The 21,306-nt window shown below is 33.6% G+C and overlaps 1 protein-coding gene across 1 annotated transcript in view; it reads right to left on the reverse strand.

The window, feature by feature from the left end:
- Positions 1-19,546, reverse strand: part of LOC126889696 (uncharacterized) — a 35,905-nt gene extending 16,359 nt beyond the window's left edge. The window contains exons 1-2 of the mRNA XM_050658225.1: positions 19,354-19,546; positions 16,873-16,986 (exon numbers count right to left, since the gene is read on the reverse strand). Of these exons, the coding sequence (XP_050514182.1) occupies positions 16,873-16,986; positions 19,354-19,546 (307 nt within the window). The remainder of the gene's footprint in view (positions 1-16,872; positions 16,987-19,353) is intronic.
- Between the last annotated feature and the right edge of the window lie 1,760 nt (positions 19,547-21,306).

Genomic DNA, 21,306 nt, shown 5'->3' on the forward strand with positions numbered 1-21,306 from the left:
AATTCTTTGACGACTTCAAAATTGTATTCATTAATTGTTACGTTTTGTCTAACCCTTGGTGTTGGGTTCTTCGTAACCACCATGTACTTGGTCTTGTCCTCGTTGACCTTAAGACCAACTTCCTTGGCTCCGTTCTCGAATAGGGTGAAAACTTCTTTTGCATCTCTGGTTGATTGTGCAATTGTGTCCACGTCATCCGCAACGGCTAATAGTATTTTTGATCCTTGGGCGGCAAATCCGTTTGTCAGTTGTGGCTGAGCTTTCCTTACTGCATGTTCCAGTGCGAAGTTAAACAGCAGGGGGGCGAGAGGATCTCCTTGTCTAAGTCCGGTGTCAATGAGGAATTCCTCCGACGTGTTGCTGCCGACTCTGATTCGTGCGGAAGCGTTCTCCGTGCTCACCTTTGCTAATCGTACCAGTTTTCCAGGTACTCCCATTTCTACCATAGTCTCCCACAATGCTTCTCTGCTAACAGAATCGTAAGCTTGTATCGTAAGCTTGTAACAGAATCGTAACATCTACAATCTACATGTAATAAAAACATGGACTCTCACTGAAACAATGTGTAAAAGTCAACATTACAACTGGTGTCAACATTAAATGGTCTATAGAATCACCACACTCTGAACCAAAGACTTCATCTGAAGAAAATATGAATCCGAAGTACATCAGAAGCCAGGTTAGCTTGGAAAACCCAATTACCATTCCAAGCAACAACAAAAATGAAGTTGAAGACACCAATATATTTACAGACAAGCAGGCCATCACAATTTGCAAATCTCAAGAGCCTTTCCGTTCCCATATCAATTTTGTTAAGAAAGATACTTTGGAACCATCCATAAATTTGGATCCTTTAACACCACCAAGAGTTAGACTAACTAATAACTCGAACAGTCGATATCTTCTTGCAAGATTAAGGGAACCAGACATCTTAAAGGCAATTAAACTACATCTTGCTTTTCTTCACGATCAGCCTGCTTCTGTATTTTATGACGGATATACCAACACCAGCGTGAAACTCTTTTTGGCTTCCGAAGGATTACCTACTAAGACTGAAGAACTACGAAAAGTTCTTCTAGAATTTAACCATGCCTATGGAATTGGTCCAGCTGAAGTGGAAGCTGATCTTGCCGCTTATAGGTCCTATCTAACTTCGGAACGAATTATACACCTACAAAAGTCAAGGGAATGTCACCGAAGTTATTATTCCACTGGCTCTCCAAAGCGAAATTTTTAAACAACACGACGTGTTCTGAGGGACTAGAAACCTCAAATTATTTTAATTATTTTAGTGATGACAACTTTGGCATGGTTCTGATTAATATTCGTTCTATAAGAAATAAAACTGATGAATTGTTTTTGTTTCTGGAGGAATTAGGATTTCCTCCGATAGTTGCGGTTACAGAGCACTGGCTTGAAGTTAACGAGCCTTTTTTTGTAGAAAAATATACCACAATTGCCAGGTATGATCGTCCAAGTTCGGCTCATGGAGGCACCCTGATTCTCTCTAGAAATAATGATTTTTCTCTGGTAACAAAATATGACTTTTTGTTAAGTGAATCCTTCTTTGAGTTTTCCTTAGTTTATAATAAAAATCTTAATCTTTACATTATTTGCATTTATAGATCACCTGATTCTACCGTGGAACTATTTTTTCAGAACCTGCTAAATTTGTTAGATGACCTGCCTCATAAAAGCAGAAAAATTCTATGTGGTGATTTTAACATTAATTATGCTGCTGCTAGTGCTACCCAAGTGTCCCTGGCAAACATATTTGAATCGTATGGTCTCTCAATGCACGTTGATTCTCCTACAAGGATTACAAAAACTACATCTACCATAATCGATTATATTGTCTCAGATTTCTCACCCCTTGATGTCTGCTCTACAGTTATTAATGCGGGACTATCTGATCATGAAGCAGTGTATACGAAGTTTAACATCTTCAGCAAACCCTCCTCAAAAACCCGACGTTTAGGTAGGATTTTTTCCGCCCGGAATTTTCGTAAATTCCAAAATTTATGCTTAACTTCTGAGTGGCAATTTCCTTCTATAGACGTGGACTATAATTTCAGTGTTTTTCTAGATAAGCTTCTCCACATCTTCAATAAGGCATTTCCTTTAATTCCTATTAAGCCAAAACATCGGAAACCTTGGGTTACGAAAGGTATTCGCATATCAGCTAAGAATATGCGTTCACTACTATACATCAAGAAATTTACTACCAATGTTGCTGTCACTGAATATATCATGAAGTACAGGACAACATATCTAAAACTTGTCAGGTCAGCTAAAAAAGCCTATTATCAAAATCGTCTGGGAAGCTCTAAAAGTGTTGCAAAAGAGACTTGGTCTATAATAAACGATCTTCGAAATAAAACTCACACAGCTCAATCATTTTCCCTTCCAAATCCTGAAAGTCTAAACGACTACTTCGTTAATGTGAGTAAAAATATAACATCAACAATTTTGCCGCAACAAGATCCTATTTCCTATCTTCCTAATTCAAGACAGGTCTCGAATTCATTCTTTTTACGACCAGTCGATAACTCTGAACTTATCCAAACAATCAATTGTATCAAAAGCAAATCATCCTGTAGTACTGATGGACTATCTATAAAAATTTTCTCTAATCTTACAGAAAATGTGTTGGAAATCCTCCTCTCACTAATTAATGATTCCTTCGAAAAAGGTAAATTTCCAGAGTGCCTAAAGACAGCCATTATTATTCCTCTTCATAAGGGTGGCGAAAAATCTGATGCCTGCAACTATAGACCTATTGCCTTACTACCGGTACTCTCCAAAATTATTGAGAGACTCATTAAAACTCGACTTATGTCCTTTATCGTTGATAACAACATTTTATCACAAAATCAGTTCGGCTTTTTAACAAATAAATGTACCACTGATGCCATGTTTTCTGTACTACATGAGGTTTACCAAGCACTAAACAATAATCTTTATACTGCCACTGTTTTCTGCGACTATGCCAAAGCTTTTGATTGTGTAAATCACGACATCTTGATTACAAAACTAAATTTCTATGGAATTCGAGGTATTTCTTTGAACTGGTTCCAATCCTACTTGAATAATCGGAAACAACTAGTTAGAGCAAATGATACTGACTCTAGTCTCAAAAACATCGTCTGTGGAGTACCACAAGGTTCAGTATTGGGTCCTATACTGTTCCTTATCTTTATAAATGACATTACTAATTTAAAAATCAATGGGAAAATTTTTCTTTTTGCTGATGATACCAGTATCACTTGGAGCAACTCAACTATTGCATCTCTTCATGAAACTATAACTTCGGATCTATTGACGATAAAGACCTGGTCTGACTCTAATTTACTCTCTTTTAACGTAAATAAAACAGTAGCATTATCCTATAAAGGAGCTCTTCAACCTTTGCCACTTCATAACAGCCAGATCAGTACCGTTGATTCTGTAAAATTTCTTGGTATTTTTCTAGACAGCAACCTCAAATGGTCCCTTCATATCGATTCGTTAAGTAAGAAACTCGCCTCAGCTTGCTATGCAATACGATCTGTCTCAAGGGAACTCAATTTAGCATCTTCTAAAATAACATATTTTTCGTTGTTCGAGTCTCATCTTCGATATGGTCTTCCTTTTTGGGGTTCTAGTACAGCTGCTCAATTTGATGTCATTTTTAGATTGCAAAAAAGAGCAATAAGATATTTGTTTGGCCTCAGAAGATCTACACATTGCAGAAGTTACTTCAGAGATCACGAAATTTTAACACTTCCATCTTTATATATTCTAGAAACGGTTTGTTTAATTCGTAAACACCTTCATGTCTTTCCATCAAGGCCCAATCATCTTTACTCCACCAGAAATTCAATCTTTGATATTTATTTACCGATTCCATCCACTGAGTTAGTAAAGAAATCTATATTATATTCCGCAAAGAAACTGTACAATCATCTTCCGTTACAACTTAAATCTGCAACATCTTTCCCTAAGTTCCGAAAAATGACAAAAGCCTATCTATCCAAAAGACCATATTATTCAATAGAAGAATTTCTTAATGAATAACTAAGAAAATTGGGTTCCATGCGCAGTAGCATAAACTTGTCAGTTCCTTATGTTGTACCTATTTTATTTTATTTTTGTATGTTCAATTTGCAATTTATATATGTTTTGCAATAAATTGTTTTTGTCTTAGCTTTTATATCTTATACTGTACATTGTTGACGATTTATCTAATTTTAGTAAATTGTAGTTGTTATTTGTTATTTATATTATGTTTTTCTTTTGACTGTATGTAAGCTTTGTCCATAAAATTGTAAAAATTTTCAGTGGCAATAAAGCATATTTCTATTCTATTCTATCTAAAGAATTGTCACGAATCATGGATATTTTGCCAGGTCCAAATCAAGAAAGAGAGGTTCTGAATATCATAAAAAGAAGCAAATTTTAGTACTTTGCCCAAGTGATAGTGATAAGCAATCAGAAATAGAAACTACTACATCCAATTATTATTCAGGGGAAAATAAAAGGTAACATTAGTCCTGGACGGCGAAGAATATCCTGTCTTAAAAATATCTGCCAATGGTGTGGAGTCAGCACGACGACATTACATATTTAGGTTCTCTGCGGACAAAGTAAAGATCATGCGACTGGTCGCCAATATTCTTAAACGCAAGAAACAAGAAAAGAGTAAAAAGACAATTTTTTGCGAAAATAGTTCTTTTCTAAGAAATAATATAATTATTTCGATGAACAGTAAGTAGTAAGTAGTAACAGATATTAAACAGCAAGCAGACGCAACGAATATACACTGATTAAAAGTACAGTAATCATCTGCTCTTCTGGGTGAATGCCGTGTGAATGGGGACATATCTATATATCTATATTTTTAGTCGTTTAGAAGCATTATTTTACGCCATTTTTCGGCGTTACAATTGATACAAAAAAAACCATTTAGTCCCCTATCTACACCAATACCTCTCAAAAAATTACACCCTTCACAGCGACCTATATGTATCACATTTCATTATTTAATATATTTATCTAGACCATTGAAAAAAGCTTATTATGTCAAATTGGGGTCTGGAGATAAAAGATGCTCCATCCACGTGTTTGAATTTCTCACGCATTTTAGATATTCCTTTCACCTTTTTAGGACATTATTTTTAGAAAATGTAACGGACTCGTGTGGTCAATATACCACAATTGAGTTGGGAGCCATCATCCCTCAATTTTTTAACACCGAGTTTTTTATTTCATAAATATACGGTTTCTGTTGTGGATGTTTGATACATTGAGAGAGTTCGTTTTTTGCAGCTTTTTTAATAAAGGGCACACTTGCAGGTATATTTTTTATGCATTTATTTGCATAACAGAATTTAAGTAGTAGGGATTCTGACTTACATTAGATTTATAACTATTTCTAAACGGACAAGAAACTCAACAGACAAATTCTAAATAAACCGGCAAAAGATATATGCCCACTGGTAAAAATAATTGGAGGACACAGTAAATCACAGGAAAACAAAGATAAGACTACATAGAAAAGTTAGCGAAAGATCCCTCCCATGGTAAGCCGAAGTACAGAAGATAATATAGCGAAAATAACAAAACTAAACAATAATTAAAAAAACTAAGGAAGAGTACAGCAACTGATAAAATCAGGAACAAAAATTGGCTATAAATAAGGAAATGGTTGTAAAGAGTGTAAGAATAAACAAAAAACAAAAGAAAACGAAATAAAAGAAAAAACAACAGCATAAGAATAGGAACATGGAAAATTAAAACTTTATTACGGGCCGGTAAAATGGAAGAACTAGCGAATGAAATGGAAAAATACAAGATCGAAATCTTAGCTCTACAAGAAATTAGATGGAAAGACCAAGGAGCAATAGTAAAAAAGAAATACACAATGTGAAAAGAAATACACAATAAGGCACGATGTGATATATTTCAAAGCAATATGTGGTGATTATCTTATGTCAGAATAAACAACAAGCAAGCTAATTTAACATTCCTTAATGCATATGCTCCGACTGAGAATGCGAAAGAGAAAGAAAAACATTTTTACAAGAAACTCAAAGAGATAATATGAAAACATACCCAAAAAAGACATATTAATTTTACTAGGCGATTTCAATGCAATGATAGGAAATTAAGACATAAACAAAGACATAGCTGGTAAAGAAACTCTCCACACAAGTACGAATAATAATGGGAGAATGCTTTGTAACCTAGCAGCGGCAACAGATACATGATTTATATTGAGCACACACTTCAAACACAAAAAAGAGCATAACGTAACATGGCTAATACCAGGATCAACTGAGGGTAATCAAATAGATCATATTTTGATTTCAAAAAAAGTGGTGGAGAACAATTCAAGATGTCAGGTTTTATCGTGGTGCAAATGCAGATTCTGACCACTTCCTAGTAATAGGGAATATGGAAATGTAAATAATATTAAAGACACAAAGAAATACATAAAAAAGGAAAAATTTTAATTTAAGGAAACTAGAGTCGAGAACCGTCGAACACGAAAGAAACATGGAAAGAAATAAGGTCACATTTCAATAGCAGCAGAAAAAGTAATAAATAAGTAAATAAGTAAAAGTAGTAAATACTTAGAAAACCTGCCTTGATCTTTTTTATCTTAATAAATAAGTGTAAATAATAAACTGTCTGACAGCTTTGAAATCAACAGTGGACTCAAAGAGGGTGATGCGTTATCTCCACTACTTTTTAACCTTGTATTAGAGAAATCCATGAGGTCGACCGAAATAAAAACAGAACTGCTGTCGGTTCAAGGTCCCCAGTTATTACTAGCTTACGCAGATGACATTGATCTCGTTGGAGACTCCATCCTATCCACAAAAGCCATTTTCACCAAGGTGGAAGGAGCAACAACAAGCGAAGTATGGCTGAGGATTAATGAAGAGAAGATGAAATATATGTGTATAAATAGAACGACACGAAGAGACAGGATAGGACAAAATGTGACGGTCAACACCTTCAATTTCGAAAGAGTACAACGTTTTAAGTATAAGAAAATGCATTTTAGTGCATAGTGCATCTCGAAGAGATGGAAAATGAAAAATTTAGGACTCAGGTAATATAGACGGAAATGAGTTGAATTTTTATACTTGGTGGTTTTGGAGGTCACTGAACACGAATTTCATGACAGCGATGGTCTCCGAGGTACCTGTTGCTCAGGGTGGAACTCGTCGCCCTGGGACGATCGAATAATTCGCGGGACGATCGAATAACTCGCGAAATGAAGATTGGATCGAAAAACTGAAAAATACGTGAAACAAATTAGTCTTCTAAAAAATACGTGTTCACAATTTTTCAAAAAACTATCCAATGACACTAAACACGACCCCCCACTCCATCCCATAGAGGTGAGGTGGGGTAACTTTAAAATCTTAAATGGAAACCCCCATTTGTTATTGCATATTTGTATTGCTTACGTAAAAATAAGCAACTTTTATTCGAGACATTTTTTCGAATTGTGGATAGATGGCGCTATAATCAGAAAAACGATTTATCGTGATATCATAGGTAAATTATAGAAACGGTCTAATATCTCGAGAAATACACTTCCAAATAAAAAACCCAAAAAATATGTGTTCAATATTTTTCAAAAATCTATCGAATGACACTAAATACGACTCTCCACTCCACCCCCTGGAGGTGAGGTGGGGGGAAACTTTAAAATCTTAAATAGGAGCCCCCAATTTTTATTGCAGATTTGGATTCCCTATGTAAAAATAAGCAACTCTTATTGGAGACTTTTTGGAGACTAAAACACTATTTATTAGCGCCATCTATCAACAATTCTAAAAAATGTTTCGAATAAATATTACTTATTTTTCATGAGGAATCCAAATCTGCAATAAAACATGGGAATTCCTATTTGATTTTAAAGTTACCCCCCACCCCACCAGCAGGGGATGTAGTGAAGAGTCGTGTTTGATGTTATTCGATAAATCTTGAAAAATATTAAACAAGTATTTTTTGATTTTTTATTTGGATGTGTATTTCTTGAGATATTAGATCGTTTCTATAATTTACCTATGGTATCACGATAAATCGTTGTTTCCGATTATAGCGACATCTATCCACAATTCGAAAAAATGTCTCAGATAAAAGTTGCTTATTTTTAAGTAAACAATTAAATTCTTCAATAACAAATGGGGATTTCTATAATTTTAAAGTTACCCCCACTCCACCTCCAGGGGAGGTGACACTTTGACATAATTTCACTCCCCTTCAGGTCGTGAAATTAAAACTGTCAAAGTGTCACTCGAGATACAAATCGATAATTTTAGAGCTCTCGTGTAATTATTACTGAAAATTACATTTTATAAATTGTTTGATGTGTCTATTTTCGCTCTACTCCACATTAATTTTTTTTTAATGATTTCAGGAGTGGAAGTCGAAACACTTTTACAATGTAATTTTTATTGCAACCAGTTGTGGCTTAATCCCATATAAACCTAATATTCAACTAAGATATGACACAAGAAAGCAGTTTCAAGACTCACATTAATGAAGGGCTTATTTAAATCCAACTTGATGAGATAGAATGAGTTTTCTTTCTTCGATTATTGATTTAAGCCATTTGAGGTAGCAACTTTTCATAAAGTTTTGATATCTCGGGAAGTAGTGATATTAGTGATATATAGGCCGTAGGCCTACATGACAATACTTCGTGTATTGGTTTCTTCGTTCTAGGTTTGAATATCATCATCACTTCTGCCACTTACCAGAGCTTCAAGGCGTATTTCAGTGTACATGAGATAATGAAGATATGGGTTATAGACGGAGAGGCAGCGCTGAAAAATCTATTTGAATTTACTAAAGCTAGATTTTTCACAGTTGATTACTGTGAGTGTGTAGAGAAACATACTGCGGTCGGTCAAGCGAAACGTAGAACAGGGGTTACTGAGAGGGTATCAAAGTTGCTTTCCTACGAAGGTAATAATTATTTCCATTTTCTAAGTCTGAAAATCAGTAGGTACACACATTCTAAATTAAATATAAATAAAAGTTATTATAGTCGGTCAGCTGTATGATGGGACAGAGCCGGTCGGTCGGCCCCAATAGTCGATTGAAGAAATGAAGCATTTTGGCTCGCAATTTTTTCGTCCAGCATGGATTTACTTGAAATTTTTACAGAAGGTAGGGAATAGTCCAAGGATCATTTTCTATATCATGCCGCCATCATACGCTAAAACCTTGGGGATGGTTGCCACCCCATCTCGGGGGTGGGAATTTTTTATTACCATGTAATTCGATGGAAAAAGTGATTCTAACAAAAAAATGGTTTTTTACATTTTCTTCGTAAAACTAATATTTTTCGACGAAAAAATCGACTTTTTTAGAGGGATTTTTGAGAATATCTCGAAAAATATGCATTTAATCAAAAATACTGTAGATATCATAATTGTATCTTTTAGTAACACAAACCAAATTCTTTTCCAATAATATCTTTAAGACCAATACAAACCGAGATACGGCATGTTAAAAGTTAGATTTTTTCGTCAAATGCATAATTTGAAATAGTCAAAGCCAAATAATGGGAAAAATTTGCATTTTTCGAGGAAAACTTAAATAATATTTTTTCAAGTATACAATTAGACCTTCAAAAAATAATAATAAAAAGTTTCTAGCATGAAAATTAAGCGACTTTAATCAAAAAATGTCGGTACCTGCTTTTCTCTATGAAAAAATCAGTGAAAACAACCCTCTAACCTACCTTCCTAATTCAAAATTGGTCTTCACCTGTAGGTAGTTAGGGGGTTGTTTTCACTGATTTTTTCGTAGAGAAAAGCAGGTACCGACATTTTTTTGTAAGGCGCTTAATTTTCATGCTAGAAACTTTTTATTATTTTTTTTTTGAAAGGTCTAATTGTATGCTTGAAAAAAGATTTTTTTAAGTTTTTCTTAATGCAAATTTTTCCCATTATTTGGCTTTAAATATTTCAAATTGTGCATTTGACGAAAAAGCTAATAGACTAAGAACCGCTATAGGTGAAATTTCTTAATCATTTTAGGCACGACGGGACCCTATAACTTAAATAGTGGAACCTAAAAGAAAACGTTTGAGCACTGTGCCGTCACTTTTCAGTGGCACATGCGTCTACAGTGGCGCATCAAACTTTCCACTTATGGACGGGATACATAAATTAAAAAATACCCTTCCTCATTATCAGAATTAAATTTTTTTCATTTTTTTAAGTTCTATGTGATTAAGACATAAGATTCATCGTAATTTTCAGATTTTTCTGTAACGCTGGTCACCTTCAAAAATCCAAAAAACTGTTTTTTAAGGGGGTTTTGGGGGGTTTGAACGTGTTTTTCTGATTTTTAAATATTCTAAAGGACTCAGTTACTTCAAGTTACATATAACCTATAAAAACAAAATTGATTTGATATATTATGAAGTCTATAAAATAGGGATAATCCCCCAAAACCCCCCAAAAAACAGTTTTTCGGATTTTTGAAGGTGGGGAGCCTTACGGAAAAATCTGAAAAAAATTAAAAATATAGTGTTTGATAAAACACACAAGATTAAGAAAAAATTAGACCTGCAGCTGTTCCTCAAAAGAAGTTATACGCTTTTTTGGAAAAAAAAATCCCTTTTAATTTTTTGATGTTATGTACACTCTACCTATGGGTCTATAAAAAATAGGCTTGTTTTATAAAAGCCTCAGCTATGCGTGTGAATTTTTTGAAATTTTAAAATTGATTGCATCCCAACAAAAAAAATAAAAACAAAAAATGAACTTTTTGATGGTGGGGGCAGGGTGAAGGGGGTGGTGGATTAAAATTACGCTGAATCCTATGTGTTAATCACATAGAACTTAAAAAAATATAAAAAATGTAATTCTGTTAGTAAGGGAGGGTAACTTTTAATTTATTTATCCCGTCCATGAGTGGAAAGTTTGATGCGCCACTGTCGACGCATGTGCCACTGAAAAGTGACGGCACAGTGTTCAAACGTTTTCTTTTAGGTTCTACTATTTAAGTTATAGGGTCCCATCGTGCCTAAAATGATTAAGAAATTTCACCTATAGCGGCTCTTAGTCTATAACCTTTAACATGCCGTATCTCGGTTTGTAATGCTCTTAAAGATATTATAGGAAAAGAATTTGGTTTGTGTTACTAAAAGATACAATTTCGGTATCTACAGTTTTTTTGATTAAATGCATATTTTTCGAGGTATTCTCAAAAAACCCTCTAAAAAAGTCGATTTTTTCGACCCCCGAGATGGGGTGGCAACCACCCCCAAGATTTTAGCATATGATAGCGGCATGATATATAAAATGATCCTTGGACTATTCCCTACCTTCTGTGAAAATTTCAAGTAAATCCATGCTGGACGAAAAAATTGCGAGCCAAAATGCTTTATTTCCTCAATCGACTATTGGGGCCGACCGACCGGCTCTGTCCCGTCATACAGCTGACCCACTATAATAACTTTTATTTATAATGTGTGTACTGACTTTCAGCCTTAGTAAATGGAAATAATTACCTTCGTAGGAAAGCAACTTTGATACCCTCTCAGTAACCCCTGTTCTACGTTTCGCTTGACCGACCGCAGATAGATTTTTCAGCGCTGCCTCTCCGTCTATTAGTTTTAAATTTGTTTTCTATAGCAGCTGCTAAATTGCAAAACTGCAAAATCAGGTGCAGGTTTCGTCAAAATCTCTACTACTTATATTCGTTTATGCAAATAAATACATAAAAAAAATATACCTTCAAAGTGTGTCCCTTTAATAAAAAAAAAACTCCAAAAAACGATCTCTCCCAAAGTATCAAGCATCCACAGTAGAAACCGTATATTTATGAAATAAAAAACTCGGTATTAAAAAATTGAGGGATGATTGCTCCCAACTCAATTGTGGTATATTGACCACAATTATACAGTTTCTTTATAGTTCACATTTTGAAGGCCTCTACTTTCTTCATTAATGTTGCATTGTCCACTCCTCCAGCCTATATAACAAACCCAGAAATATATAACATTTGAGAAGTCGGATTTTGAGAGGAAGGCTATTAGAGTTAAAAATTTTGCTTCCTGCTTCTGAACGACGCTCTTGCTTTTTCTGTTCTTATACATATCTCTTTCGCTTTTTGCTTGATCTCCACTTAAATTAACTGTTGTTCCTAAGTAAGTTTACGCATCCACGTGTTCAATTCCTATATTGTCTAATAGCAGTAGTGTTGCTCGTTGTTGGGTTTTGCTTACCAGCATCCATTTCAGATTCAGATTCAGAAATGTTTATTGCTTTTAACTACAGTAATGCTTAAAGTAACATAATAGCTCACCTAATAAAACATTTTCCCCCATGACCGTTGGTCGTCTGGGGGGTTGGCCAAAATATAAATCAACATTTTTTCTATAACTAACAATAGAATTAACAATTATTAATAAAAAATATAACTAATGAATATGAAAAAAATGATAACTATCATAGTTTTCAGTGAAATTCCCTTGCTGGGATAAGCTTACACCAGGCACCAGAATACATAATGAAATTTTATAAAGTATTATGTACTAAAATAAACATATAAACACAATTAAATTTAATATTTATTAAGATTTAATAAAGCATAAAAGGTCACTCATTAATTGAGAAGTATAGATTAAACTTTACTTATTAGAATGTCGTGAATATAAGCTCAAAATCGGTTAAGAACTGGCGAAGAGGCACAATACATGAAGGAGAAGAATAGAATGTCATGAGTCTAATATTTATATTCCAACACTAGATTGTATCTATACTTCCATGCATCCCTTGCATATCCAACCAGTTCCCTCCAGCCTAAACCTCTCATAAGATCCAACAATTCTTCCCTATCTAATCTCCTTTTTCTGAACCACTTCATTCTGTATTCACGTAGTATCGGACATCGTCCCATGAAATGCAAAATATCTTCCACCTCCCTCTCATTACACAAAGCACACTTTTTTCCATCATCAGCCCTACCAGGTCTACCATTGAGATACAATACTCCACATCTAATCTTGAATATCCACCTTATATCATTAAAACTCAACTCATCCCTCATTTAACCCATGTCAAAGCCGAGTCCCATTAACTCTCTATAATGATTGCAGAAATTTGATCTAGTTGATCTCTCAAATGCTCTTTCCCTTATCCCAACACGAATGGCTCCTATCATCTGTTCCAACTTATCCTCCCAAAACTTTCAATTTTCCCACTCTGTGTTAAATTCCACTCTTCATCTCTCTCCCAAGTTTTACCAATCTCTTCTCCAACCACAGTTAGCTCTTATCATATCCTGAAGCAAAAATTTAATCAGACGTCCTTCCTCATACTCTAACACTCTCTTGACAAATTTTTTATGCAACTTCATCGTAAATAGATACAATGCGACAAGTGAGTAGTGGCGGCTGACCTTCTCGTATTTTGTATTTATCGCTGTGTATTTTCGCTCAAGGTCACGCGCCAGCTCTGGCTTGTCGCATTGTACACATGCTCAATAGTACCATTACATTCCTCAAAAAAATCATAAATATAATTAGGTATAGCATGTTTTGATGAAATGGTTTTGTTTAAGATATTAGATTTGATAGAACTTTACAAAAAAGAACCGATTTAACTACATCTCATGTCCGATAAATCTGGAAAATCTTTTGAACTTTACATTTGGTATTCTACAAATGACTACCTTATTCTGAGTAACGTTATACATATATTCTGTGTACACCTGTGGTTAAAGTGTAGACAAATATATAACCTGTAAGACAGGTGATATCATTCTTAATTATCTATCGAACAGAAATTAAATCATTTATTATTTATTAAATTATTAATTGTTTTATTTTACAATTTTATTCTTAATAAACATCAATTAACCAATAAGGATTTAGCAATCTCAGCAAGATACGTCAAATGAATATATTTTTATATTTTTAAAAACTGCTTAGCAACCTGATTTCAATGAATTATATAATGTATGATAATTATGAATAATACAGGGTGAGATTTTTGAAATTATAATGTATGGAACCACTTATGAAATAATGTAGTTTGTGTCCTTATTTTAAAAAATTATAAAAACCCTAGGATACCCCAACTTTTAAATTCAAATATGCACTGTTTAAATATAAATTTGAATATACAGGGTGATTCACGCAAGTCTAGCATAGTACATTATCTTGTCCATTTTAGTGAAACACCCTGTATTTTTAGAAGTTTGATTTAGAAACTACTAATATATATTGGGTTTTGTATCTAATGTCTTGACGAAAGTTTTAAATAATTTCAAAATTCACCTTGTATTATTCATAATAGAACCTACATAATACACTTTTTTGAGATGAGGTTGTTAAGTAGCTTCTAATAACAAAAAAATATACTGGATGATTCATTAAAACTAAAGATCATGGACTATGCTAGACTTCCGTGACGCACCCTGTATATTTAAATCTATATTTATAAAGCGCCCATTTGAATTTAAAAGTTAACGGGTCACAGAATTTTTTAATAATTTTCTAAAATAAGTACACAAACAATTTTATTCCATAAGTAGATACTTTCTAATTTCAAAATTTCATCCTGTATTATTGTTAATTATATTTCGTTAAAATTGGTTGTTAAGCAGCTTCTAAAAATTTAAAAATATATAAGGCTGTAAATTTAAATTTATATTTAAAAAGTGCACTTTTATATATTAAAATCGACGGGTCCCAGCGTTTTTTATAATTCTTTAAAACAAGGACACAAATAATTTTATTCCATAAGTGCCTTTCACACTGTATAAGCTCATCATTATAATATAGTTAAAATATGTCAAATTAGTAATAAAACACCCGTATATTATATAGTGAAGTCTTAATTATTTTACTACTACTAATTACCAGTTGTTCAGAAGCATGGCTGCTTTTCAGCAATATTTTTTTTTATTATTTGATTTGGTCTAAAACAAATTCAATACTATATTTCAATATCCACACGTTAGTAAAAATTTTTACCCACCTTAACATTTTTTATTGACCATTTATCCATTATAAAAAGTATTTTCACAAACCAAAATTATTTCAACAGACGAGAGGTTTACTTAAGCACTGCACTACATAAAATGAAAATAAAACTAAATCGTGCGTGAATTAGCTTTCATGAGTTTAAAGACTAAAAACTAAAAACTCATAAATAATATCGGACGGCAGACGGTTTTTGAAATTTAAATTGGATTAGTATGCCCTAAGTGGATGCACTTGTGCATTTAAATTCTAAACAAAAGAATCGGCACATGTCCCTTTTGTCAAAAGATGAAAAGTATCGGATGTCATTAACATTCATCCAGTATATTACAACCAAATCAAAAATGAAGTCTATTCAGACTTCATTAAACAGTAAAAGGAAAGTTGTAGCTCATGAAAAATTGTTCTTATTCGTTCAATTTCAAATCGAATATTTGAACTTGTAATAACCAACAAACGAATCACTTTTCGGGGAAAACTCATTGAAATTATTTTAATGTTTAAAAACAAGCTTTATTTTTATTTTTATTTTTTATAGCATTTTATAGCAAACTTCTAGCATCAAAACTAAGCGAGTTACGCTCAAAATAAAGTTTGCCCCTTTTTTTGTTAAAAGAAAACGTGAAAATCTCCCCCTAAGTTCGAAGTTCTTATTTTTGAAAAAAATTGGTTTTATAATAAAAAAAGTTTCTTTATTTTAGAAAAATGCCCTTTTTTCAAAATAACTTAAAAAGTATTAGCAAGGGAGGATCCAGAGAGCCCTCCTTGAGAAATTAAAATAATATAAATTTATATATTTGCAGTTCAAATGTTTTTAGTTTCAAACACATATATCCGGCTTGCTACGAGAAAAATGTTTTTAGCTTTTTGCTGAACAAGGTAAAGTGTGAGGGAACTATGCTATACATGTATCATAAAAAAAGTTCATGCCCCCTCCAAAATTCGGTCTTGGATCCGCTTTTGATACGAAAAATCTCAAAGAGTAAAGAAATGTAGGTTCTGCTTTTATAAATATTTTGGATTTATTTTGTTTTTCCGGAAGACAAAAAATGGTTAAGATATGGCTGTTAAAATTAAAGTTCATATAAAAAAAGTTAAGTAATTTGTAAAGCGGTAATGGTTAGTTTCATTTGGGGTGCTAATTAGGGGGAGATTTTCACAATTTTTTTTACCAAAGAAGGGTTTAACTGTATTATGAGCGTAACTCGCTTAGTTTTAATGATATAGAAATTTTTATAAAAAGTAAAAATACCTAAAACTTTTTTTGAACACTTTTAAAAAGTTTTAATGAGTTTTCCCCGAAAAATGCTTCATTTTTTGGTTATTTCACGTTGAAATATTCGATTTGAAATTTGACGAATAAGAACAATTTTTCAGGAGCTACAAATTTGCGGTTACTTGGTCGATAGACTTCATTTTTGTATAAGCTACATTTTTGCTAACTTACGAATACTTAATTTTTGAGATATTTGCGAAAAAACGCCTGAAAATATGGTTTGTTGTTGAACAGTGTTGAATATTTTCACTAGTAAATAACTCGAAACGTATTGACTGGACCACTTTGGTGATGACATTGAAAATTACACGGTATCGCCGTATTTCACGTTCATTTACTGGGCTATAACACTTAGAAGTTTTTGTTACACATGTCGCATTTAGTAATTTTTTAAAGGGGGCCCCATTTCCAATTCTGCGGGAGGTCCCCGACGGATTTTGTTACGCCACTGGCAAATACATATCTCTCACATATCCTTCACCCGTCTTCCTAAACATATTTAGGAAACTCATTACCTGCTTTCTCAAATTCCCACATTCTCGATCAAACCATACTTGCCTACCTTTTTTATTACTCCCTCTCTTACCTCTCTGTTCGCGTACTCCTCTCATCTCGGCGGTTTCCATAATGATTATTTGCAGTTCCTCAACAAAACTTTCTGGCCTCATCATATTCACGTCTATCCGCTGAATACGTTCCTCTATTTTATTTTAAGGTTATGTTTTATACGTTTAGGTAATAACGGTAAAATGTCCTCATTTTGTACCTGCCTCTGATCCCTCACCATCTTGAGCTCCAGGATTATTGGCTGATGATCTGAAAAGTATTCACAACCTACTGAGAAATCCCCCAATCTCTGCACTTGGTGGATGCCCACCAGCATCCATTTGGTTTTTGTAGTGTTCAGTTTGAGCCCGTATTGTGCAGTTTTTCTTTGTGTCTTACCCATCAGGCAACTCAGCTCCTCCATGATACTCGCGAGAATTACAGTGTCGTCATCATACCTTGTGTTATTAATTATTTCTCCATTTATCTTTATGCCTTCTATGCTTTCGTTTAGTGCTGTCTTAAATACTTCTTCCGAGTATATTTTTATAAGAGAATAGGAGACAAGATACAGCCATGTCGTACCCTTTCTTGATTTCAATTTTATTGGTTAATTTAGATCCTACTTTCACTTTGGCAGTTTGACTCCAATAGATACTCGCTATTGTTCGAATGTCTCTGTCGAGTACCTCAATTATCTTTTCGTGCTTTACATTATCGAATGCTTTTGGGTGGGTATACAAGCATATATACACGTCTTTGTTCATACCTATTCCTGCAGCTCTGGATGAATATCTGCAGACTAAAAAGTGCTTCTCTTATGTCAAGAGTATTACGAAACCCAAACTGCGATGTTATCCTCATATTTTTTGCTTATTTTATTGTATATGTTACGGACAATGACGTAAATCCGGCCAATAACGTTATTGGCCGGCCAATATCGACAATGGCCGGTTGAATTGGTCATTGTCGACAATGGCCGGATATTAACGTTATTGTCCATAGAAACTGGACATTGATGATAATTTTAAATTCTTGATAACATTTCTATCATTGCCCGGCCAATGTCGACAATGCCCGTTGTTAATCGGCCCATGTTGATATTTTGACTAAAAGATAGGTTATGTTTACTATTGGTTTACTATTGTTTACTTCATGTACTATGTATATTGTGTATTGTTTTCGTGCTTAAATTATTCGTAAAATTTAATAAATGTTATTATGGATATCAACGATGTGCTCACTCGTTTTAATAATTATAATATAAAGTTAATAGTCAAGTCAAAACGTGATGACAATAAATAATTTTTAAATTGTGACGAATACAATAGCCGAATAAATGAAATTAAAGAAGCGAAAAATATTTTGAGGACACCGGGTGCTAAAAAAACAACAAAGCACTATAGAATGAAATCCAATGATCAAGCCAGCTCCCGCCAGCCACCTGCCTCTTGGAAGTTTAAACAATAAACATTAATTTAAGCGAAAAACCATTGTTTATTTGTAAAATAAATATTTTTTCTGATTCATGACAGCAGTAAAATGTATTTTTAATTAAATAAATTACATCCAATCTTCTTTTTGTTGTTAAATAATTTAATTAAAAAAAATTTTTTTGGACACCCTTTATAATTAATTATGTAAGTGTTTATGTTACTGAATAGAGAATTGAATAACCTTTCAAATGAGGTAGCACACAACCCCTATTGTCATTTAAAAAAATCATCGATTACGTCATCACACCCAGATGGATGACGTCACTAGTTTGCCATATATGCCAAAATATCATAATTTCAAAATAAAAATCGACCTGTTTCGGGATTTTTTTTAAAGTCACCGGTTTACGAAATAACGAATTTATTCCTTTCATTTGCACCATGCTGTATATAAAAATATTATTATTTCCTTGTTTGTATTTATGAATATGTTACCCATATTATGATAAATAAAGACGTTTTATTTGTTTTTAATAACTATGTACTTATATTTCTGCAACTACTTTCAGAAACATCTTAGTATTTCATTTTAAACACTTATTGACTTACACTGATTGGCTTCTGAGGCATCGATTTATCAACATTGGCCATTTGCTTCTGGCCACTGTCGTTATTGCCAGGTTATTGATGAAAAATCTAATTTTACGTTAAGTTTTTACAACATTGGCCAATATTTAAGGTTATTGTCGTTAATGGCCGGGCATTGTCGTTAATAACCAAGGAAAATGGACATTCACGACAATGGCCGGCCATTAAAGTCAATGACCAATTTACATCATTGACCGTAACATATATAATCCTAGTGTATGCCTTTGTAATGTGATTAATTAGACTTAACACACGATGTTGATCACAAGACTTTGCTTTTGGGTTTTTCGGTATGGCGACAAAAGTTGACTGCAGTCAGTCTTCAGGAAACTCCCTACTGTTATAAACATTATTAAAAAGTCTGACGAGGGAGTCGAGAAATTGACAGTTTGCTTCGTATAGTATTCTCAATACTTCTCCTTGTAGGTTATAGTTACCTGGTCTGTTGTTGTTTTTAAGACCCTTTATAGCTTTCTCCATTTCCGATTTTACAATAGAAGGGCCAGCATCATCAATGCTCAGTGTAAACAGTTGTTCCACATACGTTTTCCATGCCGTAACTATTTTGTCGGAGTCTAGTTGTAGATTTCTATCGTCGCTCAGCCATTTCGATAATGCATTGTAACGCATTCTTATATTAGTTAATTAAAATTATAGATAATATGTAACGTAACAGATAACGATGGTCCACTTGTGTTATTTACATTATATAGTAATTCGATAAAACACACTTTTTCCTATACTTTAATGAAAATTTTTGTTTCCTCAAGTTAATTTTTTAATCAGCAAAAAAGTATGTAAAATTATGCATTATATTACAAGTTAAATGACCTTTTTCGCCACAAATCTTCACTCATATATTTGCCGGAAGTTGTTCTGTTCATTCAACAAAAAGATGATGAAAGAGAGATCCCCGAAAAGTTGCAAAAGGTATTCCCTCTAGAATGAGACAGACGAGCGGGTCCCGGGCGAAGGAAGACAGTTATTAATCAATTGTAAGGCGCTTAAAGGAAAAGTAAAAGTAGGTCTGAGAGTTCAGAGTCTCGAGTCGAAGTTGTTTTTGCGGCTTGTATATAAAAATGAAGGAAGATTCATCGTATCCTTTACCTTTCTTGGGAAAGGTCGGGACAAGAGTTGTTGCCGACGACCCTTCAGACACTGGAGTTAGTGGGTGGTAATACATAGGGTAACGCCATCATGTACTTGAAACAATTTATAAATCTTTCATATAAAATATTCTTAAATTGAAAAAGAACATTACGTGTAAACTTTATATTACACACGTAATAGGACTTCGTAAGTCATAGGTTTTCTTTCACTCTAACTCTAAGGCCTCGTACATATAAGGGCGGTTTGCCAACGTTGACGTCGCGGTTTACCTGAAAAACCCAACCGCCGCGGTTCAAGTTAACATATAAACAAATGCAACCGCTCAACATCGTACATATGCAACCGCCAGTTTACCAGCGTTTAAACTGGTAAATCGCGGCGTCGATGTTGGCAAACCGCTCTAAAGGCGGCGCCAGATATGCGGTATTTGGCAATTACTGAACAAGTGCTTGCTAAATATCAAATATTTGAGCACTCAACGAAAAAGGTACGTAATATCAATAAAAATGTTAATTCAGACAACAAACGCAATACTTAAAATTTGTCCAATTCTTGGTTTTATTGGGACAACAAAACGATGTTCATTAATCCATTATTTTTGTTCGTTGAGCCAATGTATTACGTTTATTGAATAGATGAACATTCATTATGTATACCATAATATCACTTTATTGGTATTACGAACTCTGTTCACTGAGTCAACGAACACTATTTATTGATATTACGAACTCTGTTCACAGAGTCAACGAACACTATTTATTGAAACAACAACGTCGTTAATTGACCGACGAAGACTATTCGTTGTGTCAATAACAGTGTTATTTCTCTTAACGTATTTCGTTTATTTCTACAATTATTTCCGTTTATTGTTACAATTAATTCCGTTCATTCCTACTATGAACGTATTTTATATTAATAATTACTGAATGCAATAATAATAATTTTTTAAATCCCCCTTTTTTGTCCTTAACTTAAAGGACTTTACACTGTGTGATTTTTCATATGATTTCACTTACACAGTGTACTGGAATAAGTGTTACACTCCCCCACCCCCTTATTAACTTATTTATTTTTAGCACATAAGCAAAACGCTCGGACAGGTCGATTTTTAAAATAATCAAAGTATATTATAACATCAATGTTTCGAACTTTACACGATCCCTCTTCAGGTGACAGGCGCGGCGTAACTTTGATTTTTTTTAATGGGAAAGTACGTCATGTGACAGCTTATTTAAAAGCGTTTGAAATAGTGATTCCAAAAATGTATAACACTTTAATCC

The sequence above is a fragment of the Diabrotica virgifera genome, chromosome 1 (assembly GCF_917563875.1).
Source record: "Diabrotica virgifera virgifera chromosome 1, PGI_DIABVI_V3a".
Classification (NCBI taxonomy): Eukaryota; Metazoa; Arthropoda; class Insecta; order Coleoptera; family Chrysomelidae; genus Diabrotica; species Diabrotica virgifera.